Raw genomic sequence first — 18,141 nt, 5'->3', positions numbered from 1 at the left:
GAAGTCAGTCTGGCTGTAGAATTTGTAAGGAATTCCAAAAAATGCAATACTTGATTTATTCTAACAAAGTACAAATGATTACTCTTGAGATTCTTGAACCTTAGTTGGAGTAGTTCAGATACATTCATGTATATTGGCATTTGAATCACTAGTGTAACTAGTAAACACAAACAATTCACTGATGCAGTGAAGAGAGTGCACAACACAGCTCCTGATTTAGGATGTATCAGTGTGGCTGGCATGAAAGAGCTATCACTTAGTAAATGAAACAGTTCTATGCTTAAAGCAAAGTGTTGAAAATCCATTCCCAGATTGTCTTCAGCAGTACTAGAGAATCTGTAGCAGAGTTCTGGGCATAGTCCCTGCAGGTTTCATTGCCTGTGAGGGCATGACCAAGTTATCACGTGATGTTGGATATCATAGTACTTCTATCTAGTGCCACAAACATTGTGAGTGGGAAACTCTGTTCCTGACTTTGTTTGGCTGCACAATATTGCTCGCAGGCACATTTTCATTGTGTATGCCATGGTCGTGGAGACTCGTGTCTCTTACCTCCAGGATGCTGTACTCACAACTGACATAGCACTGACATGGCCCTGCAGCAGTGGTGAATGTACATCAGTGTATTCTTGATGTGTATTAATGAAAGCTTCGAGGTGATGATCCATATTGAATTTTCTGAAACAAATTGATGTCTGATTTTGCTGCTGCTTCTCATATTGGGGGAAAAAAATATACATCCTCCTTCAGTTGCATTGCTGATCCTGCGCTAGCGTGTGTCAGGTGATAAAAAGTATCCGGACACTTGGCTGAAAATGGCTTAAAAGTTCTTGGTGCCCTCCATCAGTAATGATGGAATTCAGTATGGTGTTTGCCCATCCTTAGCCTTGATGACAGCTTCCACTCTTGCAGGCATATGTTCAATCAGGTGCTGGAAGGTTTCTTGGGAATGGCCATCTATTTTTCATGGGGTGCTGCACTGAGGAGAGGTATCAGTGTTGATCGTGAGGCCTGGCACGAAGTCGGCGTTCCAACACATCCCAAAGGTTTTCTATAGGATTCAGGTCAGGACTCTGTGCAGGCCAGTCCATTACAGGAATGTTATTGTCCTGTAACCACTCCACCACAGGCCGTGCATTATGAACAGATGCTCGATTGTGTTGAAAGATGCAATCGCCATCCCCGAATTGCTCTTCCAACAGTGGGAAGCAAGAAGGTGCTTAAAACATTAATGTAGGCCTGTGCCATGATAGTACCATGCAAAACAACAAGGGGTGCAAGACCCCTCCATGGAAAACACGACCACCCCATACCACCACCACCACCACCACCACCACCACCACCACCACCACCACCTGTGAATTTTATTGTTGACACTACACACGCTGGAAGATAACATTCACCAGGCATTCATCATACCCACACCCTGCCATCAGATTGGCACATTGTGTACTGTGATTCGTCACTCCACACAACATTTTTCCGCTGTTCAGTCATCCAATGTTTGCACTCCTTACACCAAGCGAGGCGTCGTTTGACATTTATCTGCTTGATGTGTGGCTTATGAGCAGCTGCTTGACTATGAAATCCAAGTTTTCTTACCTCCTACCTAACTGTCATAGTACTTGCAGTGTATCCTGATGCAGTTTGGAATTCCTGTGTGATTATTTGCATAGATGTCTGCCTTTTACACATTTCAACCTTCTTCAACTGTCGCGTATCTGTCAGTCAACAGACGAGGTCAGCCTATACGCTTTTGTGCTGTATGTGCCCCTTCGTGTTTCCACTTCACTATCACATAGGAAACAGTGGACCTCATGTACAAATGTATGGCACAAGTGACAACCTATCACCTGACCAAGTTCGAAGTCCGTGAGTTCCGCGGAGCCAGTCTGCTCTCTCACGGTTTGTAAATGACTACTGGTCACTGGTTGGGAGTACCTGGAAGTAGGTGGCAGCAACATGCGCCTCGTAAGAAAAATGTATGTTTTGGGGGGTATGCAGATACTTTTGATCAAATAGTGTATGTTCTGGGCTAAGTTTAGGAAATAACATCTGGCAGAGTTATGAAATCACACGATTTGAGCAATGTCAAACCCAACATGCATTTTATCTTTCCATATGCTACTTGAGAATTTTCTGTGGGGTTCAAAATTGTTGCATTTCCTTTTTGCGTGACATATGCATTTTTTTATTTATCTTAACATTTTTTTAAAAATGTTTCATCAGTTTACAGTACATGTGGAGCACAAGGGATGGAGAATACTGTGAAAAATTTATTGGGCATACGGTCTCAGAAAGACACTGCATAATAGTACTAGTCAGGTGGCAGTTTTTAAGTTTTTAATCCAGTGAAACACTTACAGGTCAGTCAGTTGATCTTCTATATCTAACACGCGATCTAGTGTGTCTCTTTCTCTTCTTTTTATGCGAGAGGAGCTAAAAATCAGGTCAGCAAACGTGCAAAGACAAGTAACTATCCAAAAAATTGTACTCATAAGGTCAGTAGGCAGAATTGAAAGTCACAGAATTCCATGCTTCTAGAACCAAAGACACACTGTTATCATGCAAAGAGAAAGGGGGGGGGGGGGGTGGCAAAATTGAGGAGAGGAAAAACACCAGCAGCTACAGAAAAAACAGAGGACAAAAATTTAAATAATGTTGAATAGTATTTCTAGTCAGCAATTTGAACCCAGAATCAATGTAATGTCACATGGTTGCTATGATTTACTAGTGTCCCAGGAAGAATTATTTCGTATTAAGGAAAGAGGTGCATTAATTATTTTATCTGTCTGCAATTGATTGTTTGATTTATATTTCATGCTTTCCTGTAGTCTCTCAGACACATACTTCAAACTTTCACAGTAGATCAAAGAATATGTTTGTAAAATGATTCACACTAAATTTTGTTTTCAAGCTCCTAAAGACTGGTTGATGTGCCGAGACGGTAGTGGAGATGTGCCTCGGCGGCGGAGTTGGACTGCTCTGGAAGACCTCACCGGTGGAAGGGCAAAAAGAAAATCGGAAAGACAAAGGAGGCAAGAGATATACTTCTTAAATATGTTATTATGCTTCACAAATATTTTACATTTGTAGCAACTTTTTTAAAAGTTAATCGAGGCCTGGTGCTTGCGTGTGTGCGTTCAAACATCCCACTAGTTTCAGTGAGCATCAGCACTCTAGTCAGGAGTGAAAGATATTTGTTTATTGTAGTCTGTTTCATTATATTATAGTCTATCTAATGGAAAAGGTGAAGTTCAAAGGTCTCGATGTAAACATATTTCAGACTTGGTGGGATTGTTAGAACACTCATAAATGAGGAAATATTGTCTGTACATTTCAGGGCCAAAACCTAGAAGTTCCCCAGAAATGGAAGATTTAGTGCTTGTGAACTGTCTCACATTTACTTGAGAAGGGAAACATATGTGTAGTGGGCCAGTGGCCAACTTGTGTAATAGCTGTGTACAAATCATGGCCAACTATGCGTGTAGATTTGAATCTCACTGCTTGCATCATTGTTTTACTCTTAAGCAAGACAGTGAAACTGAAAGGGTTTACCACCCATGCCGTTCAACTCAAGTGACATGTCTGCAGACTGTAAAGATCTTTTTTTTCCCACATAAAATATATTACCCTTTTTACTAGGGACGGTAAAGATAATGAAATTTCTCCCTCCCACCATCATGCACTTGGTTTCATTCTATCTCCATTTTCCCCCCTTTCATTCACATCTCCACTTCCTCCTACTGCCTCTTTGCTGCTCCCCTCTGCCACTACCCCACTAATTCCTCCCCATAACCACTTCCCTTCCTCCCCATTTTATCCTGCTCCTCAACTTTTACGCCTCCCCTCCCCCTTTATTCTATCTTCCTCAAACTTTCTCTCTACCTCCCTCCCCCACCACTCCCTCATTCACCCACCTCCTTCCTGCTCCTCTCTTCCCCCCCACCCCACCTCTCTCTCCCATATTCCCCTCCTCTATCTTCCTCACCCTCTTCTGCCTTCATCCCCCCTCCTCCGTCTTTCTCCCCCCTCATCCGTCTTTCTCCCCCCCTCATCCGTCTTTCTCGCCCCCTCATCCGTCTTTCTCCCCCCCTCATCCGTCTTTCTCCCCCCCTCATCCGTCTTTCTCCCCCCCTCATCCGTCTTTCTCCCCCTCATCCGTCTTTCTCCCCCTCATCCGTCTTTCTCCCCCCCCTCATCCGTCTTTGTCCCCCCTCCTCCGTCTTTCTCCCCCCTCCTCCGTCTTTCTCCCCCCTCCTCCGTCTTTCTCCCCCCCTCCTCCGTCTTTCTCCCCCCTCCTCCATGTTTCTTCCCCCCTCCTCTGCCTGCTTCCCCCTCCGCCTTTCTTCCCCCCCTCCGCCTTTCTTCCCCCCTCCCCCTCCTTTCTCCCCTCCCCCTCCTTTCTCCCCCTCCTCCGCCTTTCTTCCCCCCTCCTCCGTCTTTCTCCCCCCTCCTCCGTCTTTCTCCCCCCTCCTCCGTCTTTCTCCCCCTCCTCCGTCTTTCTCCCCCCTCCTCCGTCTTTCTCCCCCCTCATCCGTCTTTCTCCCCCCTCCTCCGTCTTTCTCCCCCCTCCTCCGTCTTTCTCCCCCCTCCTCCGTCTTTCTCCCCCCTCCTCCGTCTTTCTCCCCCCTCCTCCGTCTTTCTCCCCCCTCCTCCGTCTTTCTCCCCCCTCCTCCGTCTTTCTCCCCCCTCCTCCGTCTTTCTCCCCCCTCCTCCGTCTTTCTCCCCCCTCATCCGTCTTTCTCCCCCCTCATCCGCCTTTCTTACTCACGCCTTTCTGCGCCCTCCTCCCGCCTTTCTGCCCCCTTCTCCACCTTTGCCCCATACCTTCTTCCCCCTCCTGTCTGCCCCATACCCTCTGTCTCCCTCTCCTCTGCCCCATACCCTCTGTCTCCCACATCTTTGCCCCATACCATCCCTCCCTCCCCCTGTCCATCTGCCCCGCCTCCTCCTCCCCCTGTCCTCCACCCTCCCCCTGTCCTTCTCCCCCTCCCCCTGCCCTCCGAGGAAACAGGAGGACTATCACTGCAGTGTGACAACTGGCTCTAATGTAAGGATAAGTATGATAACTGCAATTTATTGCTTGATTGATAAATGCAGTAGCTTCTTGAAAAATGGGCCTTTAGTTTTGCTATCTCCCAATTTTCAGCTAAGCTGTGTATTTTCTCCTGAAATGTTAGGTACTGGATTGTGCGTTAAGTTCATAAACATAATTTGAAAAGCAGCTTGTAACACAGGACCACTTATGTTGATGTTGAGTATTTTCCAGTTTTTATATAGGAACAGAAAAAATTTACAATGTAGATATATTAAAGTGCTTATACTGTAGTATATTTTTGTGTTGAATCAGACATGGAAATGTAGGTGCATGGGATCAAATACAACTTTATTTGATCTTTTGAAAGTAGGCTCTTTGCCACAGTGACTAACAGATACGTTTGATACTGAGAGTTGCATTAATGTTTTCAGTATGAGCCTGAGTAGCTTGGACTCTGAGCCTGATGATCCATTCTTGGACCGTGTAGATGGTGCTGGAAGCACTGGTCTACTGCTGTCAGAGACAGCATCACTTGGAGGTGGTGGCACAGGGAGTGCTGGGTCAGGAGGTCGTCGGTCAGCTAGGGGCTCAGGTGGTGCATCTACACATTCACTCAATGAGGCTGACCTACAGGTAAGTTAGTGGGGAGAACCAGCTGTCACTGTTCAGTGATGAGAATTTGAAATTAGCCTGAGAAAAATGTGATAACTGTTAACAGCATCCTGTGAAAAACCTTTGCCTTATATTGGAGAATTTGGATGGCTGCTGTTTGAAAATAGTTATTTTCAGTTCTATATCTATGCTAAGTGCTTTGTTGATTCTATCTGCAGCATTGGCAAGTATCAGTCACACTGCTATGAAAGGCCGGCCGGTGTGGCCAAGCAGTTCTAGGCGCTTCGGTCTGGAACCGCGCGGCCATTACGGTCGCAGGATCGAATCCTGCCTCGGGCATGGATATGTGTGATGTCCTTAGGTTAGTTAGTTTAAGTAGTTCTAAGTTCTAGGGGACTGATGACCTCAGATGTTAAGTCCCCTTGTGCTCAGAGCCATTTGAAATATTTTTGCTATGAAAGGTTTAAATTAATATCCTGCACATTTAGTAATTATCAAATTGTCCAGAAAAGAAAAATGATTCAAGAAATAGCTTTACTCAGAGACTCAGTCATTTCATTTGTAGAAAAATGCGGCTCCTTCCCAACAGAAATAATCATTTGTTGAAAGCTTCAATACAGCCAGTAAAAGAAACAAGACCACTGCTGGAAAAAAAAAAAAAAAAAACCGGTTGAAGTTTTTGCAAAGATAAACATTCCAATCCAAAAGCTTCGGAGTCACCTCTTCTTTTGTGAAGTGAAAATACATAACTAAATGAAGACGAAGCTGATCTCATATACTTACAGACAGAGGCATCAGAGTACTGCGGATGGTGGTTGCAAAAATGATGGTAGTGGTAGTGGTGGTGATGGTAGAAAAAAATAAAATAAGCACTTGAAATAGGTGGAAGGAATAACCCATGTGTTCCAAAGTGCTACCAGGAGACAAGTTAGCACGATGACTATGCGTTGAGAGTTAAAAAGAATGAGATGCAGTGGTCAAGCAGCTCCTCAAAAGCCACACACTTCTGTAGTCATTGCTAGGCGACACTTACCTGATGTAAACAGCGACACCACTCGACAATGGACAATTGCAAATGGGTGACCTGAAGATATGAATCATGCTAGACCTTGTGGCAAAACGATGGAAAGGTTTGTGTTTGACAAATGCCTGGAGAATGTTACTTGCCATGATCTGTAGAGCCAGCAGTGATGTACAGAGGAAGTGGTGTTACAGAATGTAGGTGTTTTGCATGATTATGGTGGGTTCTCTTATTGTGCTTCTAAAAACTGTAAATGTGGAAGGATATAGACGTGTTTTACTGCATTGTGTACTGGGTACAGCAGAGGGACAGTTCAGGAATGATGATTGTATCATATTGACACGTCACCCTGTAACAAAGCAGCATCTCTGAGACCATTGTTTGTGGAAAATAAAATTCCTGAAGTGGACTGCTCTTCCCACAGTCCTGACCCGAACCCAATGAAACACTCTCGAGATGAGTTACAATGTCAACTTTGCTCCAGACCCCAGAATCCAACATCACTACCATCTTTGATTTTGGCTGTTGATGAAGAATTATCTAGCATTCCCCCGCATACATTGAGATGCCTCATTAAAAGTGTCCTGCGCAGTCTTCAAGCCTTCATAAAGGTGGGTGAAGAGTGTACACATCTCATATTAATGTCTGTTAATACATGTCCAGATACTTTTGATTAGATGGTGTAACTATGTAACAACATATTTCTATATGCACCATCATGTGTTACACAGAGATCTCTCCTTCTCTATGTCCTCCTGGACATCTTGCAGAATGAGCATCTCAGGACTTCTGCTTTCAAATGATTCCTTGACCCCTATGCCCAATTCATCATCATTAGTCTTCTGCTGATATTGAAGTCATATGCAACTTGATTATTCCTTATGATTACTTGTTTGGCATGATAAGATTCAAGCTTCATCTTGCCATTTCAGTGGAGTTGGACACGTTCCTGAACTACACCCATGTAGTGGCCTCACAATTATTCATCAAGGAACGCTTCCAACTGAATAACAAAGAGTGCTGGAGCTCCACACTGTTGTAGCCACACAATCTTATTATTCCCATGTCTTTGAGCTGAGGTACTAATCAAGTTTGAAAAATCTCCAAATAAGTATTTCCATTCACATATACTTAAAAAACCTATGATTGTTACAGATATTGTGACAATGTCCCTTCCCATATTATGAGGCAGATCTTCCCAGCTCTTGCACATAATGGGAATTTCCCTCTGACCAGAAAGCCACATTCCTTCTGTGTGAACTATGATATGTCACTTTATTTTGACACTGTTGATCATGAAGACTCAATTAATAACTACTGCTGTTATATGTACAAGCAGTGTATTAAGGAATGATTTCCTGGACCAAACTAAATAATTTATTATCTTACTTCTTCAACTGAACCTTGTCATCCCATTTTTGCTGCTACATTTAGAAAGTGAATGTTACAAACATTTGAAACTTGTAAATCACCGTTCACAACACTGTGATTTAGCTTAATAGTTGTTGTGTCTTGTACAGTGATAGTGTGTCCTGTCTACTGTTTCATAGTATCCCTTATAGTTTTAATCTTATTATGTGCAGTAGCTATTTATGTCAGGACATACCTGTTTCAGGACATCTTGTTGACTTTCCTTGAAATATTATAGTATTTTTTGTATAATGCAAATAATGTTGGATCTTGGCTTATCCTGGCCTTTGTATAAATTTCTCTTTTCCCCTTACAACAAATTTTAACTCCTTTGCTTATCTATATCTTCCTCTTTTTTTTTTTTTTTTTTTTTTTTTTTTTTTTTTAATACTTTCTGGAGAATGTTGTAGGAAAGCTACATTAAAGTATTGACACAAATTTGCTGTAGAACATACTGAATTTCACATTATCATCTTTTTCTTAAGACGTTTTACCCTGTTGTCATTAATAAACCTCACTGCTTTGTATGAATGCACCTCAGAACTGTAAGGTGCTACAGTGTTAAGTGTGCATCATGATCAGATAGCCCATTAATCAGTGGAAGCATGTTAATTGTTTCAGCCTGAGCACTGTTTATAAAAATGTTAACAATCAGGGTCCTGCTATTTTGGTGCACACAAGTTGGAAAATTTACCATTGAAATCAGATTGAGACATACAATTAATGATTCCAGAGCTTTTCTTATGTCCACTATGTGGCCTGTTTTTGACTTTGTTTAAAATAAAACATTTCTTCCAACTAAGCAGGATTGCTTTATGGCATGTGGCTTTGCCAGTCACCTCTAAGTGCACTCATTATCTATCTAATTGCTTGGTGTTCTGTGAATATTTATGCTCCCAGACACGTGATGCTAACCATTCATCAGTAGTGTATCTGTGCCCGCTCACATCAGCGGTGGCTTCACAACTGAAACAGTGCAATGCTGAAACAATACAGCATAGTACTAGCATCAATACTTTTCATCAGCTTCAAATTAGAAGTACCACTAAAACAACTAATGGACAGTCGAGAGAGGCATGGGCCGTATTGGACAGCCTGTACATTGTACAGTGTATATACTTCTGTGCTTGTAAGCGTCAGCTGCTTGTGATGACACCTAAAAGCATCAGTTGTAGTGTGCATCTCAGGCAAGCAGAAGAAGATAAAGAACAGATGTTTAGTGTAGCTGAGGAAATTCTAAAATTTCCAGACAACTCAAGTTACATTCACTTTATATTCCGTATGCACACAAAAAATGTGGTAGTTGGATGATAGTTAACTGTCAGTACAGCATGCAAATCAAGTATCTTATAGTCGCTTTGCTCTGTCCATGTATATCAAGCTCTCCACACCTGAAAAAATTATTTGTTAATGATAGGACTTGTGGAACAAATGAATGTATTAATTAAATTTTTGGAATAACATAATTTGATTTTTTAATATTTTGAGAGATAAGTTGCATCATTTATAGTTAAATAAAATGGTAAACCAAAATACACCGGAAGTGTTGAAGAGGTGATTTGAAAACTAATTTGTTATATTATACACACATCAAAAAAAGTTTTGCATCACCCCAGCTCCCAGAACTTCTGAAGATAGACATTGACTATGGATATTGTATCATAGACTTAGTCCCTTTGATTGTTCGCCCAAAGATGTAAACAACCATGCATGAACATCGCCTATTAGACGGAGGGGTCTGACAGCTGATGAGTTCCAGTCATTCCACCAGGAAGGAGGTACACTGTTCCTGTTGCCTGTAGTTCAACCATGCCTTGACAGTCAATACCACGGTTCGATCGCGTCTGCATTGTTACTTTGTGCCAGGAAGGACTCTCAACGAGGGAAGTGTTCAGTCGTCTCGAAGTGAACCAAAGTTCTAACATGGAGGAGATACAGAGAGAGACAGGAACTGTCGATGACGTGCCTCGCTCAGGCTGCCCAAGGGTTACTACTGCAATGGATGACCACTACCTATGGCTTATAGCTCAGAGGAACCACGATGTTGAATAATGCTTTTCGTGCTGCCACAGGAGGTCATGTAACTTCTCAAACTGTGCTCAATAGGGTGCATGAATCGTAACTTCACTCACTACGTCCATGGTGAGGTCCAGCTTTGCAACCATGACACCATGTAGTGCGGTAAAGATGAGCTAACAACATGCCAAATGGACCGCTGTGGATTGGCATCACATTCTCTTCACCGATGAGTGTTGCATATGCCTTCAACCAGACAATTGTCGGAGACATGTTTGGAGGCAACCTGGTCAGGCTGAACGCCTTAGACACACTGTCCAGCTAGTGCAGCAAGGTGGAGGTTCACTGCTATTTTGGGATGGCATTATGTGGGGCCGACGTATCCCACTGGTGGCCCTGGAAGGCACCGTAGTCGCTGTACTATACGTGAATGCCATCCTCCGACCAATAATACAACCACATCAACAGCATATTAGGAGGCATTTGTCTTCATGGATGACAATTCGTGCCCCCATCGTGCACATCTTGTGAATGAATTTCTTCAGGATAATGACATTGCTTGTGTAGAGCAGCCAGCATGTTCTCCAGACATGACCCCTATTGAACATGCATGGGATGGATTGAAAAGGCCTGTTAATGGATGACACGACCCACCAACCACTTTGAGGGATCTACGCTGAATCACCGTTGCAGAGTGGGACAATCTGGACCAACAGTGCCTGGATGAACTTGTGGATAGTATGCCACGACGAATACAGGCATGCATGAGTCCAAGAGGATGTGCTACTGAGTATTACAGGATTACAGGTATTGTGTACAGCAGTCTGGACCACCACCACTGAAGGTCTCACTGTATGGTTGTACAACATGCAATATGTGGTTTTCATGAGCAATGAAAAGGGCGGAAATGATGTTTATGTTGATCTCTATTCCAATTTTCTGTACAGCTTCTGTAACTCTTGGAACCGAGGTGATGCAAACATTTTTTCAATGTGTGTAATTCATAACAATACATTTTTAAAAACTGCAAAGAAAATGCATGGAAATATACACACATTCATTGTTTTGTTAGAATGATTTCAATAAGCTGGCTGCAAAGAGAGAAATGGATAATTTGAGGTTACTGCCTATTCGCCTGCCACTTCAGAAGTCTGTCTCAACTCCATCAATACTTGCCGTGCGGGACATGGTGGGTGAGGCAGTTACAGACAGTACTCCTGCAATTCCAGCGTAAGTTTTACTTTTTTAAAAATCTATGCACGACTTTTACAAAATGTTTCAATTTTTTCATGTTTCTTCTGTGCACCAATTGCCGCAATTAGGCATGATTTATGCTACAATTTGCTGCCGTCTGCTACTGAGCTGCCAATTTGAATTGCTTTAATATGACAGATAACAGTTAGCTGTCAAGTATGGTAAGGCATTTTGAAATAATTTTGTGAACTTTATGTCATAAACATTTGAAAATGTACAGATCTATAATAAATTTATCGGAGATGTACTATGCAGAATCTTAGATGTTTTCAGTTCTGTTACTTTATGCAGTTAGAATGTGTGGTCAGGTATCTAGTGGGGTTGACTGTCACCTCGCAAATGAAAATTTAATGTGTTGAAAGTTTGAGATCAAATGTGTACAGACTGGCAGAACTCAAAGTTTCTTATAGTAGTAGTAGTAGTAGTAGTAGTAGTAGTAGTAATAATAATAATAATAATAAAACCAGACATGAATTTAAGAGGACTAACATTGTAACTTAACATTGTTGATCCTTAAATAGAAAACAGTTCAGGGGCTGAGGATAAGGATTGAAAGCAAAGTTTTTGGTTTGGATGTAAATAAATGATGCCACTTGGAGCTATAATGAATATGTGTTTTTGTGTTGTGAAGACTTCCATGATGTGTTTCAGAACTTTGCTAATAACGTTTTTTGCAATCTGGAAATGTTGGAGAAAGAGATGCTGACTTTGTCATGTCCAAACAAACTCTGATTGCATTAGACTGCATGACTCATGAAAATATTAATTATAGATGTGGAAGACAGGTGATTTTCTTAAATGACATCAAATTGTTAAGTACTGCATCAGCAAATGTAAATTACATTGACAGTAGACTGCTGTTGGCTGATTGCTAAAATGATAGAGGATGTGCATCTCAAGTGATGTATGTTGTAAGTCTACTTTCTATTGTAACAGGCCAGCAAAAGAATGAAAAAAAAAAATTAAATATCTCTGCCAGCTTTTACCCAGATATTTATGTAATTATGCTGTCACTGAAGAACACAATTTGTCAATGAATAGATTTCAAAAATGCAAGCTGAAATTTATTTTAGAGGACTTTTCTTTATTTGTATGTTTATTTTTAAGGATCAAAACTGTGATAAATTACGACATGCATGGGATAAACCCAGGCTTATTTGGTTATTGAAGTTATTTGCAATATGCTCCAGCATTTGATTTTTTTTATTGTTACTGAGCATTGGCATGAATGAATTTGCTTGGCTTTCTGCTTGAATCTCATGTTTATTGCTTACGCTACAGTGGAACTGAGAGTGAAACGGAAGAGGAACTTATGCCATCAGGAAAGCATTTAGTTACCCCACACATCAACATAGCTTTGGATGAATTCCTGACTGAGTGAGTATATTGCAGCAACCATTATTATAAAGATACAAATAATTATGTTTTGCAGCTGTTTCTTTCAGTTTGTTGTAAGTTTTATTGTAAGAATATATGCTTATGCAATATCATTTTGTGCCTTAAAAAAACTGCACTTCCATGACTACTGCATCAGCTTAGGCTTTGTGCTGCTGGATTTTATTGTTTGTGGCAGCTTTGTGACTGCTAAATAGTAGGTTCTTTCCAATTGTGCTTTATGTCCTACATCATATAGTCCATTTTGGCATTTTCTATGGATGAGTGTTGGTCATAAGCTTTGAAGTAATGAAAGTTTCAACCACTGTTGTTATTTACGGTGGCTGATATTGATTGACCATTTCAACACCTGTACATCAGTGAAGAGACTAACCATTAAGCTATGAAGAAAGGGTTGTAACAACCAAATAGCAGGTCCCAGAACACAACTGATAATATTATGTTGCCACTAACTTGGTCGAATGAGGAGTAGGCAGTAGGTACAGAGAAATTGGCCACAAAATATGTATCACAAAATTAAAATTAACCATGTGAATATAACTGATATAATAAGGGTTACACACAATTAAATGCTGGGTGAGATGCAGGAGGTGTGGGACAGAGGTACATGGTTTGAAGTATGTCAGGGTAAGAATGAAAAATAGCCGAAAGCAAAGAGAATATTATAAAATGAGAAATTGAATGTATTAACTCAACATTTCGTCTACAATCAAACTTGATATTGGAACGGAGTTTCTTGCCTGTCAGTTGATATGATTGACCTACAGACCTAAATGAGAACTGTCAAAATATTAAGTGTATTTAACTTTTGATTCTCAATGTCTAGATTGTCACATGAAATTTATAATCACAAGTAAGTATATCTCCAATCAACAGATGTGTCAGATCGTTTCATAGAATCTGTGTTGAAGATAACGATTATAGATACAGAGAGCCGAAGGCATTTACTTTTCTCCATAAGAATATTCATTATTCAGGATTGCCCAGTTTCAAGAACTTGTTAGCAAAAATAATACAAAAATTAAGTGCTAATAGTAGTGGAAGTTTAAAAAGATGAGAAGGGTTTATTTTTGTCTGACTCGTACTGTGTAGATAAATTGCTTACAAAACTATTCTATATAGATATCATTGATAATATCATACGATCTAAGTTCTTTGTAACATTTGACTCCTGCGCTCTTTAAGTGTGATAATGTATACCATATAAGTTAAAGTAGTGTGATATTTGGCTATAGTAGCGTAGGAATTATTTTGTGCTATGTAATAAGCAAAAAATTACATGTTTGTAATAATTATTGTATTAAGCTGAAAATGAAAACGTATTCCAGTATGTTTTACATGCTTGATGACCATTTCACTTAAGATCTGCGTAATGGACATTGGATCTTATTGTATCAGTTCTTACTTGAATATGTATTCTGTATTTTTAAGGTAATAGAATGTCCTTGGTGGAGTCTAATGTATGAGGTAAAGCTGATAATTCGCTAAATAATTAAAGAGCTAAGACACCAATAGGTATATAAACATGACTGAGATTGTTGCCTCCTTCAGAGCTGTGAAGTACATATACATGTACAGCTACATTGTCCTGACTGACTGCATTGTGCCATCACTGCAGCTCTGCTGGGTTGATGGGCAGTGTGGAATGGACTGGATGAGGGAAGACAGGAGGACGGAGTGTTAGGGAAGGATGGCTGGGGGCTGGGAGGGAGAGCCAGCAGGTTCATGGATGGGAATGTTGAACCCTTGAGCTCATCCTGGCTAAAAATGGGAAATTGTGCTCAGCACACACCAATGTGGAGGAGTGGATTGGGAGGGGAAGATAAAACAGAAGTAGAGAAACACTGGAGCAGCAGGTGTGAGCCCAAGTGAGTGAAATTAGGGGCACAATGTAGTCTGGTGGGACTGTGTTGACTGCACAGTTACAGGTGTACGCTATAGCTCTGAAGAGGAATTTGCATTACTCTTGTTTATCAGCCTATTGATGACTCGGAGCATCAGCTGTTCAATGAGTTGTTATCTTTATTCTGCATTTTGTTTCTCTGACATGTCTCCCATCCAAGAGGGTCTCTTTATTACAGACCTGTGAAACACACAATTTATTCAGTGTGAATATGCCCTGAGGCTGTGCAGTATCCTGCTAAGCATACACCTGAAAATCACAGCAATGACTGGTAGCTTTTTCTGCCACTTGAATCATTTTGTTTCCTCATACTGATATTGGTGCCTGAGAGCTTTCTGTTTTGATGCTATAGCATTGACTCTCAGCATTCATCTTTGCTTAAATTTTGTATCTCTCTCAGTACCCAAATTCATCATACATATTCTCATTTTTCATTCATTAGCTTTGTAATCAGCTTCTTTTAGTTATTTTGTTACTTCCAGTTTTCATTGCTTCTTATTTTCTTACAGTGCCATTATTTCATGACTGAGAGGAGAATAACAGAATTTCTTTCAAGAATCTATTTATGAACTGTTAACTAAGCAGTTGTTTAATATTTTATGGTCAACATAATGTTATTTTGATTGTGAACTGAAATAGGTATGGGATCAAAATGAGCTTCCATTGGACATGTCTATGAGAGGAATTCGATACTTCCTTTTGGTTTTGTCTTTATTCCATTATTTATCATAATTATATGTATGTGTCAGGAGTCAAGTTATTGTATGTCATAGAATAAATTCTTATTTCACAATTGAAATGCACAGCAGTAATAATAATAATAATAATAATAATAATAAAATAATAATAATGATAATAAATTTAAGATGACAAACAAGTTATCATTTTAGTCTGTGTCTCTAGGAGATTATAGATATGTGGTGGAGTTGCAGAAAAGTTGTTGCCAGATGTAGAAAAAAAAAATCGTAAGCTATCAGTTCAGAATCAATCCTTCTCTTAACTTACACACACACACACACACACACACACACACACACACACACACACACACAAACTAACTCTAGGATTGCTCTCAAATTTCTTCCAACACATAAAAGCATTGTACCAACCACCCAGGAAATGCATTTGTGGACAGAATTAATGCACAGTATTATATAACTTTGTAAGTATATGCATGATGTATGTGCGCACATGCCTGCAAAAATCCTGAGACACAGAATGCTTTGGCTGTCACATCGTATCCACATACAGACTCCCAAACACACCTACCCACAGCTACATTTGGGTGTCTGTATGGTTGTGCATATCAGTATGTGTAATCACATTGAAAGGGTGGTAGCATAAAAATTATTCATATCTGTGTGCCGTCAAGTGTTTCCTTGCATCATTCATCAACCAGTTAAAGAAGATACAGCGCTTTTCCTTATTTTTATTTGTTGTTTCCATCCTAAAACCCCCAGAGATTAATTATCAGGAGCCTGAATTATTGTTGTAGCTATTCGTACCACACCCTTGTCCTTGTCTTGTTGTAGTAATCTGAATTACCTTGCACTTTTGCGTACAACTTCACCACATACTCACTTTTTTCTTGTTTTAGGATCTCGAGTTACTTTGCATCTTCAGTAACAACTCCACCATCTCCTTGCATTCTCCATTGTGGCATTTTCCTTTCACTCCCACTGATACCACAATTTTTTATTCTGGCAGCATAGGATTTTATACTGATTTTCAACCGTGTTCATTAGCTTTACTACAGTGTTTCCACCATGCTGATGAATATGGCTTTTATGAATATTGCTGTTCAGGCTTAACATTAATTTACTGTGATGTACATCTCCAGGGATGGCCTTCTGATCATTTGGAAGGTATTGAAATTAATGTTTTCAGAATTATAAATTTATTTTACTTCCCAACAAAAACAACCAGATACAGTCCTTTTAGTTATACATGAGGCAATGCAAATTAGTAATTATAATATTAAGCACGGTTAAATTTAGATATAGTAGTGGAGGGTTATTTATATTCCATTCATTTTCAGTGCAGCATATGACCATCGATCTGGAAAGAGGCGGAAACGGGGCAGTATCTTCTTTCGGAAAAAGAAGGTAATAGTATATTGAATGAAAGTCAGTATTTGTATTGCTGCTTACTATTACACTTTAATTGTGTCTGAAATAAGTGTAATATGATCTTGCACTAAATTCTTTCTTATTCATAACCTTATCCTACACTACCACCCCCTTATCTCTCTCTCTCTCTCTCTCTCTCTCTCTCTCTCTCTCTCTCTCTCTCTCTCTCTCTCTCTCTCTCTCTCTTTCTTTTGACTCATGCCTTTGTGTAATATATTTATTTATATTCAATTGCTTTGCTATTTTCCCCTCAGCTTCCAGTAAAATTACCACCAGTGTTTCACACATCATTTGTAAGGAATTCATTGACTTCCAAATAAAATTTAAGAAGACAAAGTTCATGGAAGTCTTGTAATCAGTAGTTAAAAATGAAAATTGCGATTTCTTCAGTTTAATGAATTGTTTAGGCAGGTTCCTGCAGTTACTGTACATTGAAATGTACTACTTGTAAGTTGATCAATGTGATTATCATAGTTTCTTCTCAGTGGCCTCTTCAGTAGTGTGTCAATCTGTAGTGGTAAAACTGAAAAGTTTAATGAATACTGCTCCCCAATCCTTTTCAATTGGGTAGTGGTGTTTGCTCAATAATGTACATGACACTACAATATTGGTTTCACATTTTCACCCTTTTATTATCCTTAATGCCCTATTATTGGCTCGATGACCAGTTTCTCAACTTCATGAGATTAATGGCACTCAAACCAGGTCAGTGCTCACAAACAGAGTCTAGTGGCAGCATTCATCACATAATTTATAATTTTATTGAAGCAGAGTTTTTTAGAACCTCTTTCCACCAATTAGTAGTAGCTGTAACAAGTCATCAAAACAAAATAATTATGTATGAGACAAAATCCAGTCCATTTATATTTTATATTTGTATAAAGCTGAGTGCATGTGTTTATGTCCGGGATCTCCTCCCAAACCCCTGATTTGCTTTCAGCTAAACTTGGCATGGGAACAGCAGGCTTCACAATTACTAAAAAAACTATGGGGTGTATAATCTCCTAGCTCTAATATGAGTAGATGTTTGGGCAAAATGTTTTTTCCAGTCCATGGAGTACGGGATGCCGTGCATGACAGTCATGTTATATGGAAATAGTATTAGCCTGTCAAATGAACCTGATATGCAGAGCAGCTTACATGTCAGGGGCAAGGAAAAGTTTTTCAGGACTCAACAAGTATACCGTCCTGCATGATCAGTATACTCTGTTGGAGTAGTATTGTGCTGCTGTATCAATTTAATTTGCTTAGTGGCCTGTATGTCAGTGGCAAATAAATGATTTTCAAGCCCCCTAGTGCACAGCCTGCATTGCATGACAGATGTGTTTCAGTACTATCAGCCTTCTTTATTGCACTGTAT

At 40.1% G+C, this 18,141-nt stretch overlaps 1 protein-coding gene across 10 annotated transcripts in view; it reads left to right on the top strand.

Annotated features, from left to right (window-relative positions):
- The window catches only part of LOC126273157 (rho guanine nucleotide exchange factor 18), a 552,051-nt gene that overhangs the window by 316,407 nt on the left and 217,503 nt on the right, over positions 1-18,141 (top strand). For 8 of the 10 annotated variants that reach the window (XM_049976619.1, XM_049976617.1, XM_049976615.1 and 5 more), the window contains 5 exons: positions 2,918-3,038; positions 5,473-5,674; positions 11,173-11,330; positions 12,636-12,731; positions 16,691-16,757. In XM_049976619.1, the coding sequence (XP_049832576.1) occupies positions 2,918-3,038; positions 5,473-5,674; positions 11,173-11,330; positions 12,636-12,731; positions 16,691-16,757 (644 nt within the window). The remainder of the gene's footprint in view (positions 1-2,917; positions 3,039-5,472; positions 5,675-11,172; positions 11,331-12,635; positions 12,732-16,690; positions 16,758-18,141) is intronic. The other 2 variants (XM_049976623.1, XM_049976622.1) reach the window with 1 other exon arrangement.

The sequence above is a fragment of the Schistocerca gregaria genome, chromosome 5, assembly GCF_023897955.1.
Source record: "Schistocerca gregaria isolate iqSchGreg1 chromosome 5, iqSchGreg1.2, whole genome shotgun sequence".
Lineage (NCBI taxonomy): Eukaryota > Metazoa > Arthropoda > Insecta > Orthoptera > Acrididae > Schistocerca > Schistocerca gregaria.
The sequence above is the reverse complement of the archived record's forward strand: the minus strand, read 5'-3'. Positions and strand labels throughout refer to the sequence as shown.